The sequence below is a fragment of the Drosophila melanogaster genome, chromosome 4 (assembly GCF_000001215.4).
Source record: "Drosophila melanogaster chromosome 4".
NCBI lineage: Eukaryota > Metazoa > Arthropoda > Insecta > Diptera > Drosophilidae > Drosophila > Drosophila melanogaster.
Genome location: NC_004353.4, coordinates 213262 through 230676, shown reverse-complemented (window position 1 = coordinate 230676; position 17415 = coordinate 213262). Strand labels below are relative to the sequence as shown.

General features: G+C 32.9%; 2 protein-coding genes, 1 non-coding gene and 1 pseudogene across 4 annotated transcripts, besides 13 other annotated features; 2 read left to right on the top strand and 2 right to left on the bottom strand.

The window, feature by feature from the left end:
- Window positions 1-45: part of a mobile genetic element that runs on past the window's edge.
- Window positions 46-248: 203 nt separating this feature from the next.
- Window positions 249-2755, bottom strand: yellow-h. The gene is made up of 3 exons (NM_143655.4): window positions 2437-2755; window positions 1106-1772; window positions 249-766 (listed from the first exon to the last, which is right to left on the bottom strand). The coding sequence occupies exons 1-3, from the start codon at window positions 2670-2672 to the stop codon at window positions 278-280; spliced, it is 1392 nt and encodes a 463-aa protein (NP_651912.3). The 5' UTR covers window positions 2673-2755; the 3' UTR covers window positions 249-277.
- asRNA:CR46065 (antisense RNA:CR46065) lies at window positions 1565-2101 on the top strand. Its single transcript, NR_133502.1, has 2 exons — window positions 1565-1746; window positions 1803-2101.
- Window positions 1869-2043: a mobile genetic element.
- Window positions 2187-2241: a mobile genetic element.
- A 173-nt stretch (window positions 2756-2928) lies between the features above and the next one.
- Window positions 2929-15668, top strand: CG31999 (uncharacterized protein). 2 transcript variants are annotated; one of them, NM_001297783.1, is made up of 14 exons: window positions 2929-3001; window positions 4127-4915; window positions 6238-6732; window positions 6791-7120; window positions 7665-7886; window positions 7941-8023; window positions 8079-8136; window positions 10240-10533; window positions 10649-10786; window positions 11787-12231; window positions 12297-12429; window positions 13183-13271; window positions 15117-15347; window positions 15410-15668. In NM_001297783.1, exons 2-14 carry the CDS (start codon window positions 4843-4845, stop codon window positions 15570-15572), a joined length of 2754 nt encoding a protein of 917 aa, NP_001284712.1. In that variant the 5' UTR covers window positions 2929-3001; window positions 4127-4842; the 3' UTR covers window positions 15573-15668. The 2 variants fall into 2 exon arrangements, with proteins under 2 accessions (NP_001284712.1, NP_726551.2); NM_166745.3 differs by lacking the exon at window positions 2929-3001 and having other exon boundaries at window positions 4721-4915.
- Window positions 3691-4359: a mobile genetic element.
- Window positions 8169-9252: a mobile genetic element.
- Window positions 10903-11079: a mobile genetic element.
- Window positions 11080-11528: a mobile genetic element.
- Window positions 12886-13030: a mobile genetic element.
- Window positions 14129-14228: a mobile genetic element.
- On the bottom strand, window positions 14414-14720 carry CR46405 (annotated as a pseudogene).
- Window positions 15669-16216: 548 nt separating the features above from the next.
- Window positions 16217-16406: a mobile genetic element.
- A 43-nt stretch (window positions 16407-16449) lies between these two features.
- Window positions 16450-16762: a mobile genetic element.
- Window positions 16763-17227: 465 nt separating this feature from the next.
- Window positions 17228-17292: a mobile genetic element.
- Window positions 17293-17341: a mobile genetic element.
- Between the last annotated feature and the right edge of the window lie 74 nt (window positions 17342-17415).

Here is a 17415-nt window from a genome sequence, read left to right as displayed (position 1 = left end):
TTCGTGATCTTTAAAATTTTAAAAGCTAGAAAGCTAATTTTAGATACGTATGTTCTTAAAAGTCCGATCTTATGCCAATTTGGAACTCGTACACGTTTAAAAACTGTTATTCTTTTAGTCAATTTAGTTAATTGCTTGGACACAACAAAGCGCAAAAATCTGTTAGACCCAAACCTTCAAAAAAGGTACTAGAGTATCATTTGTAACGGACGCAAATACCAAGGTTGTTCAAAAATTTACAACATTTTGTTGTGTAATTGTTTATTTACCATAGTTTTCAAAAACACTGTCCTTCTTCTATCAACACAAAAGCTGACTTTGATGTATTAATATAACTATTATCCGGATTGCAAACACTATTGCGAATAATCTTATTTACATTCGCCTTTAAAATTCGAAAATTTACTTCTCCATAATCTAGATTGCTGTATAGAAAAATTGGTAGTCGGTTACTTATAAGCCATACATTTTGATCTTTTTCTTTGTCTACTTTTAAATCATTTGGAAATTGAATAAGATTTGAGTTTTCCATATTATGAAATTTTCCCAAATGTGCTCGAGTGTATGGTTTCGATGTATCCCAGCATCCAATATCATCTTGATGAACTTGTGTAAAAAACATAATGCCATTCCTTGTAACTCCTGATGTAGATGATTGAGAATTATATCCGCGGTCTCCAATTGGTATGAAGTACTTGGCGTACTCTTGAGTATTCGTTTGCCACACAGATTCGTTTAACAAGATATTCATAGGCACCATGAACTCCTAAATGAGAAAGTATTATAATCACAATTATTATTATTATTATATCAGTTACTCGTAGAGTATAAGGGATTGCTAGTTTGGTTAATAAAAATAAAACAGAAATAAGCCTTTTCGGACCCTACAAGCTGCAGATAATTAGCTTACTTAAGATTTAGATTTATTTAAGTACCTTAAGTAAGACTGATCAAGTAGTAAGCTGTAGGAGGGGTTTTTAAAAGTAAGTCGGCGAGCCATTATTTAGACAATAAAGACAATGTTAAGAAAGGCATTTTTTAAAATCAATATCAAATCAATTCCCAGCCATTTTCTTGTCTTTATTTATATACTCCTTATACTCACCTTGAAACTTGCCATTGGATGAAAATAAAGAACGCGTTCCATTATTTTCTTATTGTAATATATACTCATTCCAAAAACACCATCCAGCCATTGAAAATTTAATCCGTATACATTAAAATCCGAAGCAAAGGGATCCGGATAAAAGTTATAGTTGGTCACGCGCCAGCTGCGGTTTTTTGATAGGCTGTAAACAAGTAGACCAAATCTCCATACATCCGATACGATAGCATGCGCATCATCGCAATCTTCTCCAATATCCACAACAATATTGGAGTGCAACGAATCTTGCTTCACATGAGAAGCTTCCAAATTGTATCGAACAATCAGTTCGTCACTTTTAAGATCATACACAACAATTTTTGGTGGGCAGATCTGATTTAAGTTTATTGTAGCATTGACAATTCCAGAATCAATTAGCCAAATTCGATCACACCTATCTACAGCTGTTCGATAAACTGACATCAGTTTTGAGCAGTCAGGATTGTTTGGATTTCCATGAGCCTCCCAGTTTGGATACGGCTTTATTGCCGGGCTTGACTCTTTTGGAGGAAAGGGCAGTGTACCTAAGCTAGCAGGCACACCATTCTTCCAACGAGGAGTTGTCACAAACAGGCGGTTATTATGGACATCAATGCCTAAAGGTAAATTATTTTTTGGTACAAAGTCTCTGTAAATATTAATATATTATAATAATTAGACAGTAAATTCAGCGCAGTAGAATAACACATAAAGCCAGATTATGATAATCCTTTATGTAACAGTCTGTAACAGCCAGAAGGAAGCGTTTCTGACCATGTTCTATATGGTCATATACAATATTCTTTATAAGGATCAATAGCCAAGTCGAACTGGCCATGTACGTCGATCTTTATTTGCATTTGCATTTTCCCTAGCTGTGTAACGGGATTCTGATAGTCGGGGATCTCGACTATAGCATTAGAGATAATGCTAGGATTTATTCATCAATATTAAAGATATGGATGAGACGCACTGAATGATTCGAATGAAAAGAAAGTATTTATAAGAACTAGTCTCCTATAGTTTTCGAGATAAGATATTAATTTGTTAATTTTTTTTCGCATTCGCAGTTCCACGAGCTGATTAACGGATATCTGATAGTCGGGGATCTCGACTATTTGTGACATAAGAGCGTCAAATAGTTTATTTTTCGAATTTTCTTTTATACCTCTCACAATACAAGCATTTTAAATTTATTAAAGGCGTATTTTTTGATTTTTTTACTAGTACTACAATTTGTTATTAATATTAATACATTTTTCAAATTATCTCTTGATTTGTAAGAAACTGTTATAACCAAATTGTTTTGTTACCCATTTAAAATAGATTGTTGGCGTTGCACAAAAGTTGAGTATAGGAAATCCAAATATTTCCATTCATAAACGATCTCCAGTTGACTTTCACTCTGTAAGTTTTGCGAAAACGACTGCGAAGTATATTCATAGCCATCAAGTGTTTGGAAAACTGGTTGAACACTTAAGTTTCCATTTAAAGTCTTCGATAAAAAAACTAACTGTGTAATTATATTAAAGATAGTCATAGACTGCATCCTAGCTGAATATTAAATAAATAATTCTCAAAAATGTACTCTATGGAATCAATCGACCAGATCTACCAACGTTTAAAGACTGATTTAATGTATGTATGTTTAAAATATCTTTTACATGCTTGTTGATGCAGATCAGAGCTTTTTTGTAAGGTATTGTGACAACGCTTAAGCTTTGTTTTAAAGCTTTTTCAACTATGTAGGTATGTATCTATCTATGTGTTGTCTTGATCTCCACCAGCCGAAATTGTTTGAATTTGTTCTTTTGTTTCGCATTTCATTCAAACGTGTAGCCTTAATTTCACTATCGGACCTGTCCCAAATTTTAATCGGTATTGAGTTTTACGAGTTTTTTCTAAACTAACCATGAGCAATATAATCCTCAGTATTAACAAAAATTTTAACTTTCATCAATTTTTTCAAATGGTTTTGATTGATCAAGAAAATTTGTATTATATTCAATATCTCAATCTATTTGCTGGCAAAAACAGCTATTATTTCAATTCCATCAAATGATTTATATAAATAAGTTTTAAAAAAATAAATAAATATTGTTTTAAAGAGTGTTGAATGAATTCAAATGTTGACATCAGATCCTTGCATGTAGATTGTTCGATCGTCACTTTTTTTCACATCTTTAAGAGTTGGTTTGGTTTGATGGGTAATAGGGGTAAATAGTCTGCGCCAAAAAAAAGTATATATATTTGTATGTATATATATTTACATATAAGCCACCATTTCCGACCCTATAAGTAAACACTTACATATATATGTATGTTGTTGATCTAGATTGCTAGCCGATTTTAAGCTCTTTGCCCCCGTCGGTCATCGTTTATCTGTGTATAGTTATTATAAAACGTAGGTATGTATGTATAATAAAATATAAAATATAATAAAAAATTCAAATTTTAAAGAGCGGACAAAACGACGGTCACAGTTAAGCAGGTATGGTTGTACCAAAGACACTAGAATAGTGTCTAGACACTAAAATAGTGTCTTTGGTTTTACCGAGATATACATACAGTTTGTCAAGAAACTGTTTGCACACTGTGAAATAAGTTGAATTTTTGGCTTTAATGGTAAAAATTAAGAGTTATTTGCTTAATTAAACGGAATTTTTTTATGAAATTTAATTAAACAATATTTATTATACTAATAAATCAAAAAACAAATTAAAATATTAAATATACAAGTCAAGAAACTCTACACATTTTGTTTTCGTACTTTGTCTTGTTTTTTTTCTTAGAACTAACTCGATTTTTCCGTGGTTTTTGGTTGGTTTGGTTTTTCCGTGGTTGGTTTTTGTATTGCATTTTTACGCTTCTATTGAAATTTTTTGACTTTGCTTGTGAAATTTTGCTGATCGAACGTGCTTAAAGTAAATTATTAAATTTGATAAAATGCCTGGAAAGAGATTAATTGTTTAAGTTACCCAATTAATAAACTATAACCACCAGTTGGGAAAATCTATTCCAGAATTAGTAGAAATGTTTTCTGTATCCCGTACGACCGTCTACAATGTTTTAAATCGCACGGAAAAAGAGGAGAGGCTTGAACCTAAGAGTCGGTTGGCGCACAACCAAAATTATCAAGCGCGTAGACCGCATTATTATACGAATAGTGATTGCGAACCCCCGAATCTCGGTCAGAGCACTTGCTCAGGATGCCAGAGAAGAATGTGACCAAATTGAATGAACATATGTATGTATGTATATTGATCATATCTTAAACGTTTTCTGCTACCTTTACCTAGTTTCAATAATTCACATTGCTCCAATTCACAAAACCTGGGATTAGCAAATAAAAGTGTGTTTAATAAGAAAATATAACAGCAGGTCGTCGAACAATAAACATATTTATGTACGTAAATACATGTAACGTATAGCGTAGGCTTATATACATACATATGTACATACATATGTCAACAGCTTGCTTTGGCCCACACGCGTTTCAGTCTTAAATCCTCTTCGTTCTAAAATTATATATTTGCTATACATACATACAAGCATATACAAACATGCATGTGTGCGCTGCTAAGTGACTGAGATAATTCCAGATAGCGTATGCACATGAGCGTTCTTTATTTTCTCATTCATTGCCTGACCTGTTCATTTAAAGCTCCCATCTTTATATTAATTTTATTTTTTACCCGGATTTGATTTCTGAACCCGTTATGTTTTATAAACTATGTGCTTTTATGTGTTTCTTGATAGTTGGAGGGCATGTCACCACCACAATGGCCAGTGGTAAGTAATGTGTAGTATACTTGCTTATATGTCAATAGATATGAATATTTATATATGTACCTGCCTACTGAAACCGCCCATTGTATATTTTGGGCAAATCTTTAAAATTGTATTAGGTTAGTTATAAAGTTATTAAGTTATAAAGTTATAAAGTTATAAAGTTATTAAGTTATTAAGTTATTAAGTTATTAAGTTATTAAGTTATTAAGTTATTAAGTTATTAAGTTATTAAGTTATTAAGTTATTAAGTTATTAAGTTATTAAGTTATTAAGTTATTAAGTTATTAAGTTATTAAGTTATTAAGTTATTAAGTTATTAAGTTATTAAGTTATTAAGTTATTAAGTTATTAAGTTATTAAGTTATTAAGTTATTAAGTTATTAAGTTATTAAGTTATTAAGTTATTAAGTTATTAAGTTATTAAGTTATTAAGTTATTAAGTTATTAAGTTATTAAGTTATTAAGTTATTAAGTTATTAAGTTATTAAGTTATTAAGTTATTAAGTTATTAAGTTATTAAGTTATTAAGTTATTAAGTTATAAAGTTATAAAGTTATAAAGTTATAAAGTTATAAAGTTATTAAGTTATAAAGTTATTAAGTTATTAAGTTATTAAGTTATTAAGTTATTAAGTTATAAAGTTATAAAGTTATAAAGTTATAAAGTTATAAAGTTATTAAGTTATTAAGTTATTAAGTTATTAAGTTATTAAGTTATTAAGTTATTAAGTTATTAAGTTATTAAGTTATTAAGTTATTAAGTTATTAAGTTATTAAGTTATTAAGTTATTAAGTTATTAAGTTATTAAGTTATTAAGTTATTAAGTTATTAAGTTATTAAGTTATTAAGTTATTAAGTTATTAAGTTATTAAGTTATTAAGTTATTAAGTTATTAAGTTATTAAGTTATTAAGTTATTAAGTTATTAAGTTATTAAGTTATTAAGTTGTTAAGTTATTAAGTTATTAAGTTATTAAGTTATTAAGTTATTAAGTTATTAAGTTATTAAGTTATTAAGTTATTAAGTTATTAAGTTATTAAGTTATTAAGTTATTAAGTTATTAAGTTATTAAGTTATTAAGTTATTATGTTATAAGGCTTTAAAATTATTACCACACTAAGGTATTTAGATTTCGGATATGAAATTGATAAATGACGAAAAAGAATGCTAGCCTCGGGCAAGGGACATCACCATATGGACTCATGTGTTGATACTGACTAAGAATACTTATAGAGTTGAAACCTTTTGATTTTTACCAATATATACTCTGGCTTAAAATATCCTGTGATCAAGCGAAAGTGAAAGTTTTATTTTGTTTTAAGACAGCATATCGGGTTATATACGAAAATGCTGTATAAATGGACTTCGACATGCTCGTACGACCGCCTCTTGCAAAAAAATCGACATAGCCCCAACAATAATCCCGCAGCTCTGGCTTGGACTTTGTCATTCTACACTTGAAGTCTGCTGTTCTCGAGAACTGGACCATCAAGATTGCGAGCTAGGTCGACTGGCTGCTTTAGACGGTACTCGCTGTGACGGAGAAGGAAATGTAACATCTAGCTCCTATGCGACATGTTGTCGTTCTTGTCAAATCGGATTAGCAGTTAAAGCGAGTAAAGCCAATTGCAAAGATCCATTATTTTCATTTATTTTCTTAATTGAATCATACCGAGCGTGCTGTTACGGATCTGCTGACTTTAAAGACCAGCCCGGTATCGACGAAATCGATAAGGCTAATTCTATTACTGATGAAGGTGAATTGCCGTTTGTTTCTGAAGAGGATATGAATGTAACTATTGTTCTTACCGGCGATGGTAAGTATATCTTATTTGTGTATCATTTGAAATCATAATTAATTGTACTCATTGGTAGATGACATATGTGGAAAAATTGAAAACCTTTGCGCTCACATATGCGAAAACACTTTCGACGCATACCAATGTAAGTGCCACCCCGGGTTTATGTTAGATAATAACAACGTAACATGCTCTCCGATGAAAACCCAAATATGTCCCAGCGGTTACAATTTAGATAAACTGGATAACAAATGCATTGACATTGATGAATGCCGGGAAGATCTTCATGACTGCAAATCATCCCAATATTGCCATAATACGAATGGCGGATACCACTGCTTAAATGTGAAAGAAAAAGAGTGTCCACCAGGATTTCATTATGACCATGATTACGATGCATGTAAAGGTAATTTTAAAAACTGTTTGAAATACAGATAAAACTAGATAGTCTAGACTAAACTGGACTATCAGTTTTACTCTGCTAGGATGGGTAATGGGATATTTTAAAATTAAAATTTATACAATAAACACATTCCATCCACAAATGTGCTGCCAATTTGGGCAGCTTTCGGCCGTGGGCGTGGCTTAAACTTTTTTGGCATATGTATTTAAAAGACTAACAATTAAATAACAAAAATGACAACGTTTCCTAAAAGTGTCGGGTGTTCCAGTTTTGGCGGTTTGCGGGCGTGAAATAAAGAGCACACCCCTGTAACATATTTTTCAATATGTCGTGTATGCCCTTTATCTCTGCGAGTACAGGTATAAGCTATGAATCGGTTCGGATATCTGAAAGTTTAAAAAACTTATATATAGCATTTTTAAATTGTATTATTTTAGTTTTTAATCAGTCTTAATCCGGTATCTGAAAATTAAAAATCCGATCTATAGCATTCCTTTAATCTTATTATTTTAGCTTTTTTAATTTGAAGTGCGTTCTATTCACTTAGATGATTACAAATGCAAAGATCGTAAATGCGTTAAAATTCAATCTTGTGATAAAGGATTCAGCTTGCATAACGGTACCTGTTCCGATATTGACGAGTGCTCACATAAATCATTAAACAACTGTCATGTCAATAGTAATCAGGAATGTGTTAACACAGTGGGAAGTTATTCCTGCAATTGCCTGCCTGGATTTAATTTGGATGCTACACTAAATAAGTGTGTTGGTAAGTACGTTTTTTCAGTAAAATAAGGATTGTTATTTATTTTGACTTCCATAGATATAAATGAATGTTCAATAAATAATCACAACTGCCTTCCAACTCAGAGATGTGATAACACGATCGGATCATATATATGCACGGTATATTAATCTGTATACAACATGTTGCTTTTGTTACAACCTGTATTCTATATAGCGCCTACAAAGCTGCGGAACAGGCTATACCTTAAATGCAGAAACGGGGAATTGTGACGGTAAGAGACCTTGTTAAAAAATATTATTTATACACTAGTGGGCATAAGTATTTGTACAAGAAATATATTCAATATATTTCTTTATAACTCATTGTATACTTAAACCAAAATTGTTTAATAATTTTAGTAAATTGGTAGACTATCGTTGTTAAATTAGCTAACATAAACATATGGATAACTTCATTGTTGATTTAACAAAAATTACTCTTTTACAAATTAGCAATGGCATAAGTATTTTGACAATTATTTAAATGTTATAAAATGAAAAGAACAAAAAGTCAACTAAAAATTATAACAAATTAATACAAAATATACCCTCCCTTAGCGTCTATCACCATTTGCAGACGTTTTGGTATAGACTGTACCAAGCTGTGGATATAATCTATTGAAATATTCTTCCATAAGGTTTGAATTTCCAAAATCGTTTCTTCGCGACTTCTAGATAAGTTTGCACGCCTTTTTTTGTTGTATATATGACCAGAGGTTTTCTATTATGTTGAGGTCTGGACTTTGAGGTGGCTAATCCAATGTGTTTACGCAAACATCTTTCAGAAACTGCGTAATCAGTTTGGCCTTATGACAGGGAGCATTATCCTGCTGGAGTATAAAGGACTTTCCAATCAATTTATCACCAAGTGCATGGTTATTAAGGCCATCTAAATATTTTCTTTGATTCATGGTTCCATCAACAGGAACCAAATCTCCCAAGCCAGTGAAGGCTACACATCCCCAAAATCCCCAGTTCCTCTGTTTTCACCATGTTTAACAAATTTATAACTGAAATAAATTGTGATACGTAGTATCACGTTATCAAGAACCATTTGATCTAAAATACATAAGTCAAAATTTTATATTCTTCGAACCAGAGATCAATGCGAAGTAATTAAATGTGATGTCTAAATACTTTTGCCACCGCCCAAATCGTTGTCTGTCTAGCTTTCTTATAAGCAGAAGGATAATTGAAAAGGTAAACGGCAAAACATACCTCTCGCGTGTAACTGTAATTGCACTCTTTGTTTAATTATCAATACTTTACTTCTTTATTTGACTGTACTATGAACAGCATAGCCCGGTAGTTGCAAGCTAATGGTGTCTAAATACTTATGACCACTAGTGTATACATATAAAAAGTGAAAAACCGCTAAAACAACGATTTTGTGTCGAGAACGTATTATATTTAATAATACCTATTATGAATTTAGGCATATTCGAGCTCCCGGTCTTAAAAATTACTTGGAAAGATTTCTGTTCTACAGGCAACAATTTTGAAGCATAAGCTCACCACATTTGAGTCATGAAAGCCTTAGCGAGGGTATAGTCCTCATAATCCCAAAAGCTTTAATTTGACTAAACATTTTTGTAGTATCGAGCCTACAACTTGTAAAGGATGCGCAAAAAAAGTTTAATATTGTTCACTAAAAAACTCGTACTGAAGACGAGTACCGAGAACGAGGTTGAACTTGCCGCTGAAAAATTAACTTTAACTTTATATAAAAGAATTTTAGAGGAGGGAGTAAACAAAAATTATACAAATATATCAAATAGATTACAGATATTTGTCTTGTCTAGCAGAATATTTGAATATTTAATATTTTAGTAAACGTATATACTTATAAGTTTCTCCAACGTTTTAAATAAATTCACTTTGAATATAGAAAGGTGGCAGGAATATACCATCTTCTCCAATTTTTTTATTATGCCCTAACTTACTTCTCGACTCTACTCTACTTCTTTTGAAAAACTGTAGTTTAGCTGTAAAAATGTTTTAAGTATCTATATTTCCTACGCTTTTATATTAATTACATGGGGCTAGAGATTTATGCTATATGTCGTTACAAAGACATTTTTAAGACATTTCTTTTCGAGCGATTTGTTCGAGCGAATGAGTAAATTTATAATTAATAATGTAGTGTAATTGTATGCAGTTAAGTACAAATTAATTTTTGTTGATATCAGAAAGTTTTGTTCGTTGCTTTGTCAAGCGGTTTTTCGTTTGGTACTTACGTATACTGTACACTATATTTTTATTGATAAGGCGATAAAGTTAGTATTCCTGTTTTGCGTCTAGCAGATTCGTGTAACTGACAGCAATTTTCTTTAAAGATGATGATGAATGCACCCTTAGTACACATAACTGTCCGTCAAACTATGATTGTCACAACACGAGGGGATCATTCCGATGTTATAGAAAAATCTCAACAATGTTAACAACAAGAACGACATCAACTACAGTTCCGCCTTTATCTTTGGAAAACGCACGAAGGAGTTTTACTAGCCGATACCCATACCCATTAGCCGTACATCCGGAATACTCACAAAACAACGATTCCATTTCTACGAATCGGCGTGTAGACTGCTCCCCTGGATTTTATAGGAATACTCTTGGTGCCTGCATAGGTAAGTGGTAAAAATGAATATCGTTACCGTTAGGGCCGTAGATCTTAACAACTACACAGTTAGTTGATACAGAAAACATCGAAAACATCGGTTTTATTTTCCGTCTTTTTGAAAGATACAAATGAATGCATGGAACAAAATCCGTGCGGAAACCATGAACGATGCATTAACACAAATGGCCATTTCCGCTGCGAAAGTCTGCTCCAGTGCTCGCCCGGCTACAAATCAACAGTGGACGGTAAATCATGCATAGGTAAGTGTCCGTTTTGAATTATCGTCGCGTTATTTATAAAAAATACATAACATTCAAAAATGTGTTATTTCATGAAAATTGTAATCGTTTAAAGGATCTAAATGTGTGGGCGTGGAGAAATCGATAGAAATTTGCAAGACTAAAAAGATTATGAAAATATATCAAAATATTTTTGGGCGGGGTAGTTTTGGGCGGTTCTTTGGCCGTGGTCAACGTGAAACAACAAACCTGCGCTGCGTATATGTTTCGGTATGTTTTATCTCAACCTTCTAGATTTTTTAGTTCCTGAGATCTAAAAGAAAACAAGTAAAATTGCAAGCATGTAACATTTACGCTAAATAGGCAAGATTGTCCACCACTTTGAACAACACATACCAGTCCCAGGAGCTGAAGAGGTAACTTACCTAAAAGTATACCTTGACATAAGACTCACATGGCGCAGGCATATTGAAGCCATTGAACTCAACTTAAACTAAGTGACAAAAGACAGCAATCTACATTGGCTCATTAACGCGTGCTCCTCGCTTAGCCTAGACCACAAGCTCATACTATACAATACTCTACTAAAACCAATCTGGACCTCAGAGCTATGGGGGAATGCAACACTGACATCGTAGCGAGCACACTCAAAGATTTTGAGAATCAGCAACATGGTAGGTTTGAAATGAAAACACCCAAAAAGCCTTGAACATTCCACCAGTCATAAATGTGATCTCGAAAATCAAAGAAAAATACCACAGCACTGAAGATGGCAAAAACATTATGGCTACGCACACTACCGACAAAAGCAGTCCACACATGATTTAAATTTTTTAATTTTCCTTTTTTTTTGGATTTTATGACAAAGGATATTGGATATTTCTCCCTCGCTCTTCCGCTAGCTAAATCGTTTAGTCCGCTAGTATCGTTTTTATGTTTTAATTAAGTATTTCCGTAATTCTAAAGGTATTCAATATTAATATTATTCTTATTGTATTGTATGTATACTCTTTTTAAATAGACATTGATGAGTGCGATACTGGTGAACACAATTGTGGCGAAAGACAGATTTGCCGTAATCGAAACGGTGGCTTTGTGTGCTCCTGCCCGATAGGTCATGAGCTCAAACGATCCATTGGTGGTGCTAGTACATGTGTTGACACGAACGAATGCGCTCTAGAACAACGTGTATGTCCATTGAACGCCCAGTGCTTTAACACTATTGGAGCTTACTACTGCGAATGCAAAGCTGGCTTTCAAAAGAAATCTGATGGTAATAATAGCACACAATGTTTTGATATCGATGAGTGTCAAGTGATTCCGGGACTTTGTCAACAAAAATGTCTCAACTTTTGGGGAGGATATCGATGCACTTGTAACTCTGGATACCAATTGGGACCGGACAACCGGACATGCAATGATATAAATGAATGCGAAGTACATAAGGATTACAAACTATGTATGGGGTCTGTATTTACTAACGTTTTTATATTACATTAATGGTATTACTATTATAAACATTATATTTAAGATTATGCATAAACACTCCTGGTTCGTATCAATGTTCCTGTCCACGTGGATATATATTGGCTGCAGATATGAATACGTGTCGTGATGTCGATGAATGCGCAACAGATTCCATTAATCAAGTTTGTACTGGCCGGGTAAGTATTTATTGTGGTTTCATGTATAGAGAGCAAACAAAATACATAAACAAATTTCTTACTAGGAAATTCACTTATAACAAGAAAGTTAGATTCGGCAAGCTAATTTTTCTTGCAGTAACAAAATATTTAAAAACTGAGCAAATATATTTCTAATAAGATCACTTTATGATAAATGCACAAAGCTATTATTTCTCTGAAATAAAAAAAAAAATTCATAGTTTCATTGTTTTGGATAAAAAATATGTCTTAATCGGTATAAACTATTGTAAGTCCCTTTGCAGAGGGTACACTGTTTCCAATTAAAAGTATATATATATATATTATATCCTTGGTCAATATCTACATCGTTGGTTTAGCCAGTCTGCCCATCTAACGCTGTCTGCATAAAATTTTTCCAGGAGTCTTTTATTTATTCCAGGATCGGGTAACCGGCCATAGGAAAAACTCGTTCACACCCGTTACTCGTAGAGTAAAAGAATCGGTAAAAAATATGTAACAGATGAAGGAACCGTTGGCGACCCAGTAAAAAGTATATATTTTTGGGCAGGGCATCATTGCCAATTCGATCTGGCCATGTCCGTCTGTATAAACGTCGAGAGATACTCGTAGTCGCAGCGCTAGTTTGTTTACTGATGTGTTTATGCACCTTTTTTGTAAGAAAAAATAAGGTTTTTGACTTTTCGAAGGGAACTTGTCTTATTAAATTAAACAGTATATATTTACACTATTTGTATATTTATTTTTATGTAGAATGACATTTGCACCAATATCAGAGGAAGCTACAAATGTACTACCGTTAATTGTCCACTTGGATACAGCATTGACCCAGAACAAAAAAAGTAAGTACTTTCACCTTTGATGCCACAAAAGAACAATTTTACGTATGTTTATAAAAGACTTTTTAGGCTTTAAAAAGTTTAAGACCATACTTGATAAGAAATGTTGAGGTTTTCACTTATTACTTTAGTATTTATGATAACAATATTTTTACATTTTCGTTATGTCACTATTTGCGGCTCTGGTCCAGCTGAAAACATGTTGATTTCGCTGGCCAAATTGTCTCGGTGAAACAGGGGCGGGAAAATAGGGTCAACCATCAAAATATTATTCCCTGTATTATCCCGAGGTCTTTTAGACGAAAATCAAAACTTCTTTCGACAATGCGTGAACCATTTTATTGGTATTTTCTTTCTTTAGCATTTAATTGGATCAGGGATAGTTACCGTGTTTACTTTTTAACCTATACATACATTTTTCTCAATAACAACCTCTATGCTTTTTTAAAGCCGTGCTTAAAGATTCCTTTAAGAGTTTGTAAATTTGAAACAAAGCGTTGCAAATATGTTCAGTACGTGAATTAAGAATTTGGGTATCGTTGTTTTTGCATTTTTTTAATATATAGGGATATATAAAAATTACATATGTTGAATTTATTAAGATATATTGGTATAATTTTTGTGTTGCAAAATTGAAGAACAATACAAAATTTTAAAGATTTAAGTTGTTTGTTGCTTTTTTTTGCAAAATGTAGGAAAACATAAATTTCCACAGTTTCAAGTTATTTTAATTACAACTTATCATAGGGTTTCCAAAGGAGCAGATATACATTTAATAGAAAATAATAGAAAAAAGGCATAATTTTATTATTTATATACTCGTGTGACGTTAAATGAAGTATGTTAGTGAAAGATATTAAAGGACCTGTACTGGCGGGTAGACTTTTTAGAATCTGGCTCTAGCTCGTCGGGGTGGGGGTGGTGGTCTTGCTTGTGCAGATACTTTTTCCGTTACAAACATTATTTTTCAATATGAGAAATTGCTCGGGATACAAAATGGGAAGAATCGAATAAACATATTCAGGAAAGAAGTTCGGGAAATAGAGGAAATGTTGAGAAATGTGTAACTACCGAGACAATTGTGTAAATGTTATTGACCCGGAAACCTCTCACTAGGTTTCGGGTTTCTTTCTGATTTTACATTATTAATATACTGGCAAGTTTATCTCGTCGTAACGAAAGTCGTCTTTTCGAACTATTGTTAAAACTTCACCTCTTTGAAAAGGTAAATCATCTTAATCCTTTGATAAATAGGGAAATTAAATTACAAAAATGAATAATTGTGTAAATACTCACCCTGCCAATGAAATCGAACTTTCCTATTACTTTTTCCACCCTTCTACACGCAGGACGTTTTAGATGGTCAAAAGACTGATCCCCAAGGCGGTAAACGATTTGATCCTGTTGTTGAACTTTGTTAATGATGTAGTTGATAACTTTTGTATCTTCTCTAAATAATAAAAATCTTTATAAGTAAACAATTCTTTTACTTAAAAACTAAACAAAAATTTGTTTCAAGCTTAAATGTGAATATATAAATATATAAATAATTTTTGATATTTTAATGCATAAACATTTTATATTGATAAAGAACTTTTAAAATCAAAAAGAATATTCTTGAGACGTTAATTCATCTTATTCTTCAATAAATGCCGCTTATCGATACATACAGTAGAAATTGAGTTCCTTTAATTCGTTATTATTTTAGTTTACATCGTTAAATTCTTCAATTTATTTACCCCATCAATACATGGTGTACATATTACTAACATACGAAATTACGAAATAATTTGTTGTTATTTAGCCTTGAAGAGTGTTATATAAGATTTTATATCCTTTTTCTTGCAGCCGGTGCCGCCAGAATCTTAACTTTTGTGAAGGAGAAGAATGTTACACCCAACCGTCAGCTTTCACATATAATTTTATAACATTCGTTTCTAAGCTAATGATACCTCCAGATGGTCGTACCATATTTACATTGAGAGGTCCACTTTGGTATGATAATATCGAATTTGATCTTAAAATTGTTCGCATACAAGCAACCACCAATATTCAAAAGGCAACCGATGGGAGTTTTGAGTACGTATTTAAAAAATATATTTAGCTTTAATTTTACAATAAAGTGATTAAACTGTTAACAGCACTTTACAAAACAACAACCAAGTTAACGTGATATTAAAGAAATCACTGGAGGGACCCCAGGACATCGAGTTGGAGTTAAGTATGACAGTGTACACAAACGGAATGCCTCGTGGAAAAAGTGTAGCAAAATTATTTCTGTTTGTTTCTCAACATACATTTTAAAAATTATAATATTTCATTTGCTGCGAACATGTATACCTTTAGATTCCCTACAAACCTATACAGTAGACACAAATAAAAATTATGCAGAAAAAGTACACACATACCTGCTCTGCTGATAAATTTTACATTTTTAAATCATTTTAAATAAATAAAATCATCATAAATAATAGCTTATGTTCAAAGTTGTTGAATTGTTGAGTAACAAGTTTGTGATTAATTTATTTTTCAAGATACACTTAAGTAAAAGTATTTTAATGTCCAAAAAACTCACGGGATTTGTACTGCTTGTGAGGACTTGGCCGCAGAACACACTTCACCTCGTATATTCCATGTGCATGGATTATATAAATGCATGTGATATTCACACATTCATGCGGTTAAAAAAACTTACTCTGCCTCCTCACCGACACTATTGGTAATAAAAAATAACGTAAGTTATTTTAACATTTAATAAAGATTTTAACACTAAAAACAAGAGAGAATTCTTTTTTGCTAGTTCTTCGGCTATATATACCCGATATTGAAGACTACTAAAGATTACAAGGCCAATTGAAAGTAGAACAAAAAATCTAAAAAAATTTTAAACATGTGGGCGTTACAGCTTTTGGCGGATTGAGTTTGCGTGGTAACGTGTCGAGCATTTTTATACCCGTTAAAGGGTATACTAGATTTGTTGAAAAGTATGTAACAGGCAAAAACGCTTCCGACCTCAAAAAGTATATATATTCTTGATCAGGATCAATAGCCGAGTCGATCTGACTATGTCTGTCTGTCCGTATGAACACCTCGAATTCTGGACTATTAAAGCTAAAATGTTGAGATGAAGCATACAGATTCTAGGAACATAGACAGCACAAGTTTGTTGACCCATGTTGCCATTCCTGATCAGGATCAATAGCCGAGACGATCTGGTCATGTCCGTCTGTCCGTATGAACGTCACGATTACAGGAACTATAAAAGCTAGAAGGATGAGATTCAGCATACAGAATCTAGAAAAGACGCAGCGCAGCGTTGACCCATGTTGCCACGCCCACTCTAACGCCTACAAACCGCGCAAAACTGCCACGCCCGCACTTTTGAAAAAGTGTGTTGATATTCTTTAAATATTTTGATTAGTCTTGTAATTTTCTATCGATTTCCCAAAAAACTTTTTGCCACGGCCACTCTAACGCCCTTCAGCCGCCCAAAAATGCTTTGTCGCCCGTTATCAACGTGGTAGCTAGTGGTTTGCTTAGGACCTCTCGTGTTTAGAAGCATTCTCGGCAGAGAACCAGTAGTAGCGCTGGCCTTTTTGTGGGCGTACTCTAGGTGCTCTCGGAACGTGGTATCAGGAGAAGCACTAACTAACTATTGATCTAAAGATACACATTATTTTAACGTTCCAGGAAGATAGGTCTTGCGTGATAATCCACACGAACGACATGAATGAAATCATATGATGCTGCAAAGTATATGTCATAGTTTTAATACTGCGTTGGTGATGCGTCGGTGATTAAGGATTCGACGTCAAATTAGTTTGGGCAGCTTGTAGAGTTGGTGCCTTAGAGGTAGGTTCTGTTAGCCTCGAATTATGGACGTTTGGAAATATCAAATTTTGGAAGGTGGTCGAAGGGCCAAATAAGGACCTCTTTGCGGGTGATAAAAAAACTTCTGGCGTTCTGGCGTTACTCGGAGATGTATCCGGCTTTTGGGGTCTTTGTATATTGAACAGCCTTTATATGGTCAGAAGCGCTTTCTTCCACCTGTTACATACTTTTCAACGAACCTATTGTAGTATTCCCTTTTACTCTACGAGTAACGGGTATAAAAAATATAAGGCCCAAAGGGTTTTCTGTAGCACCT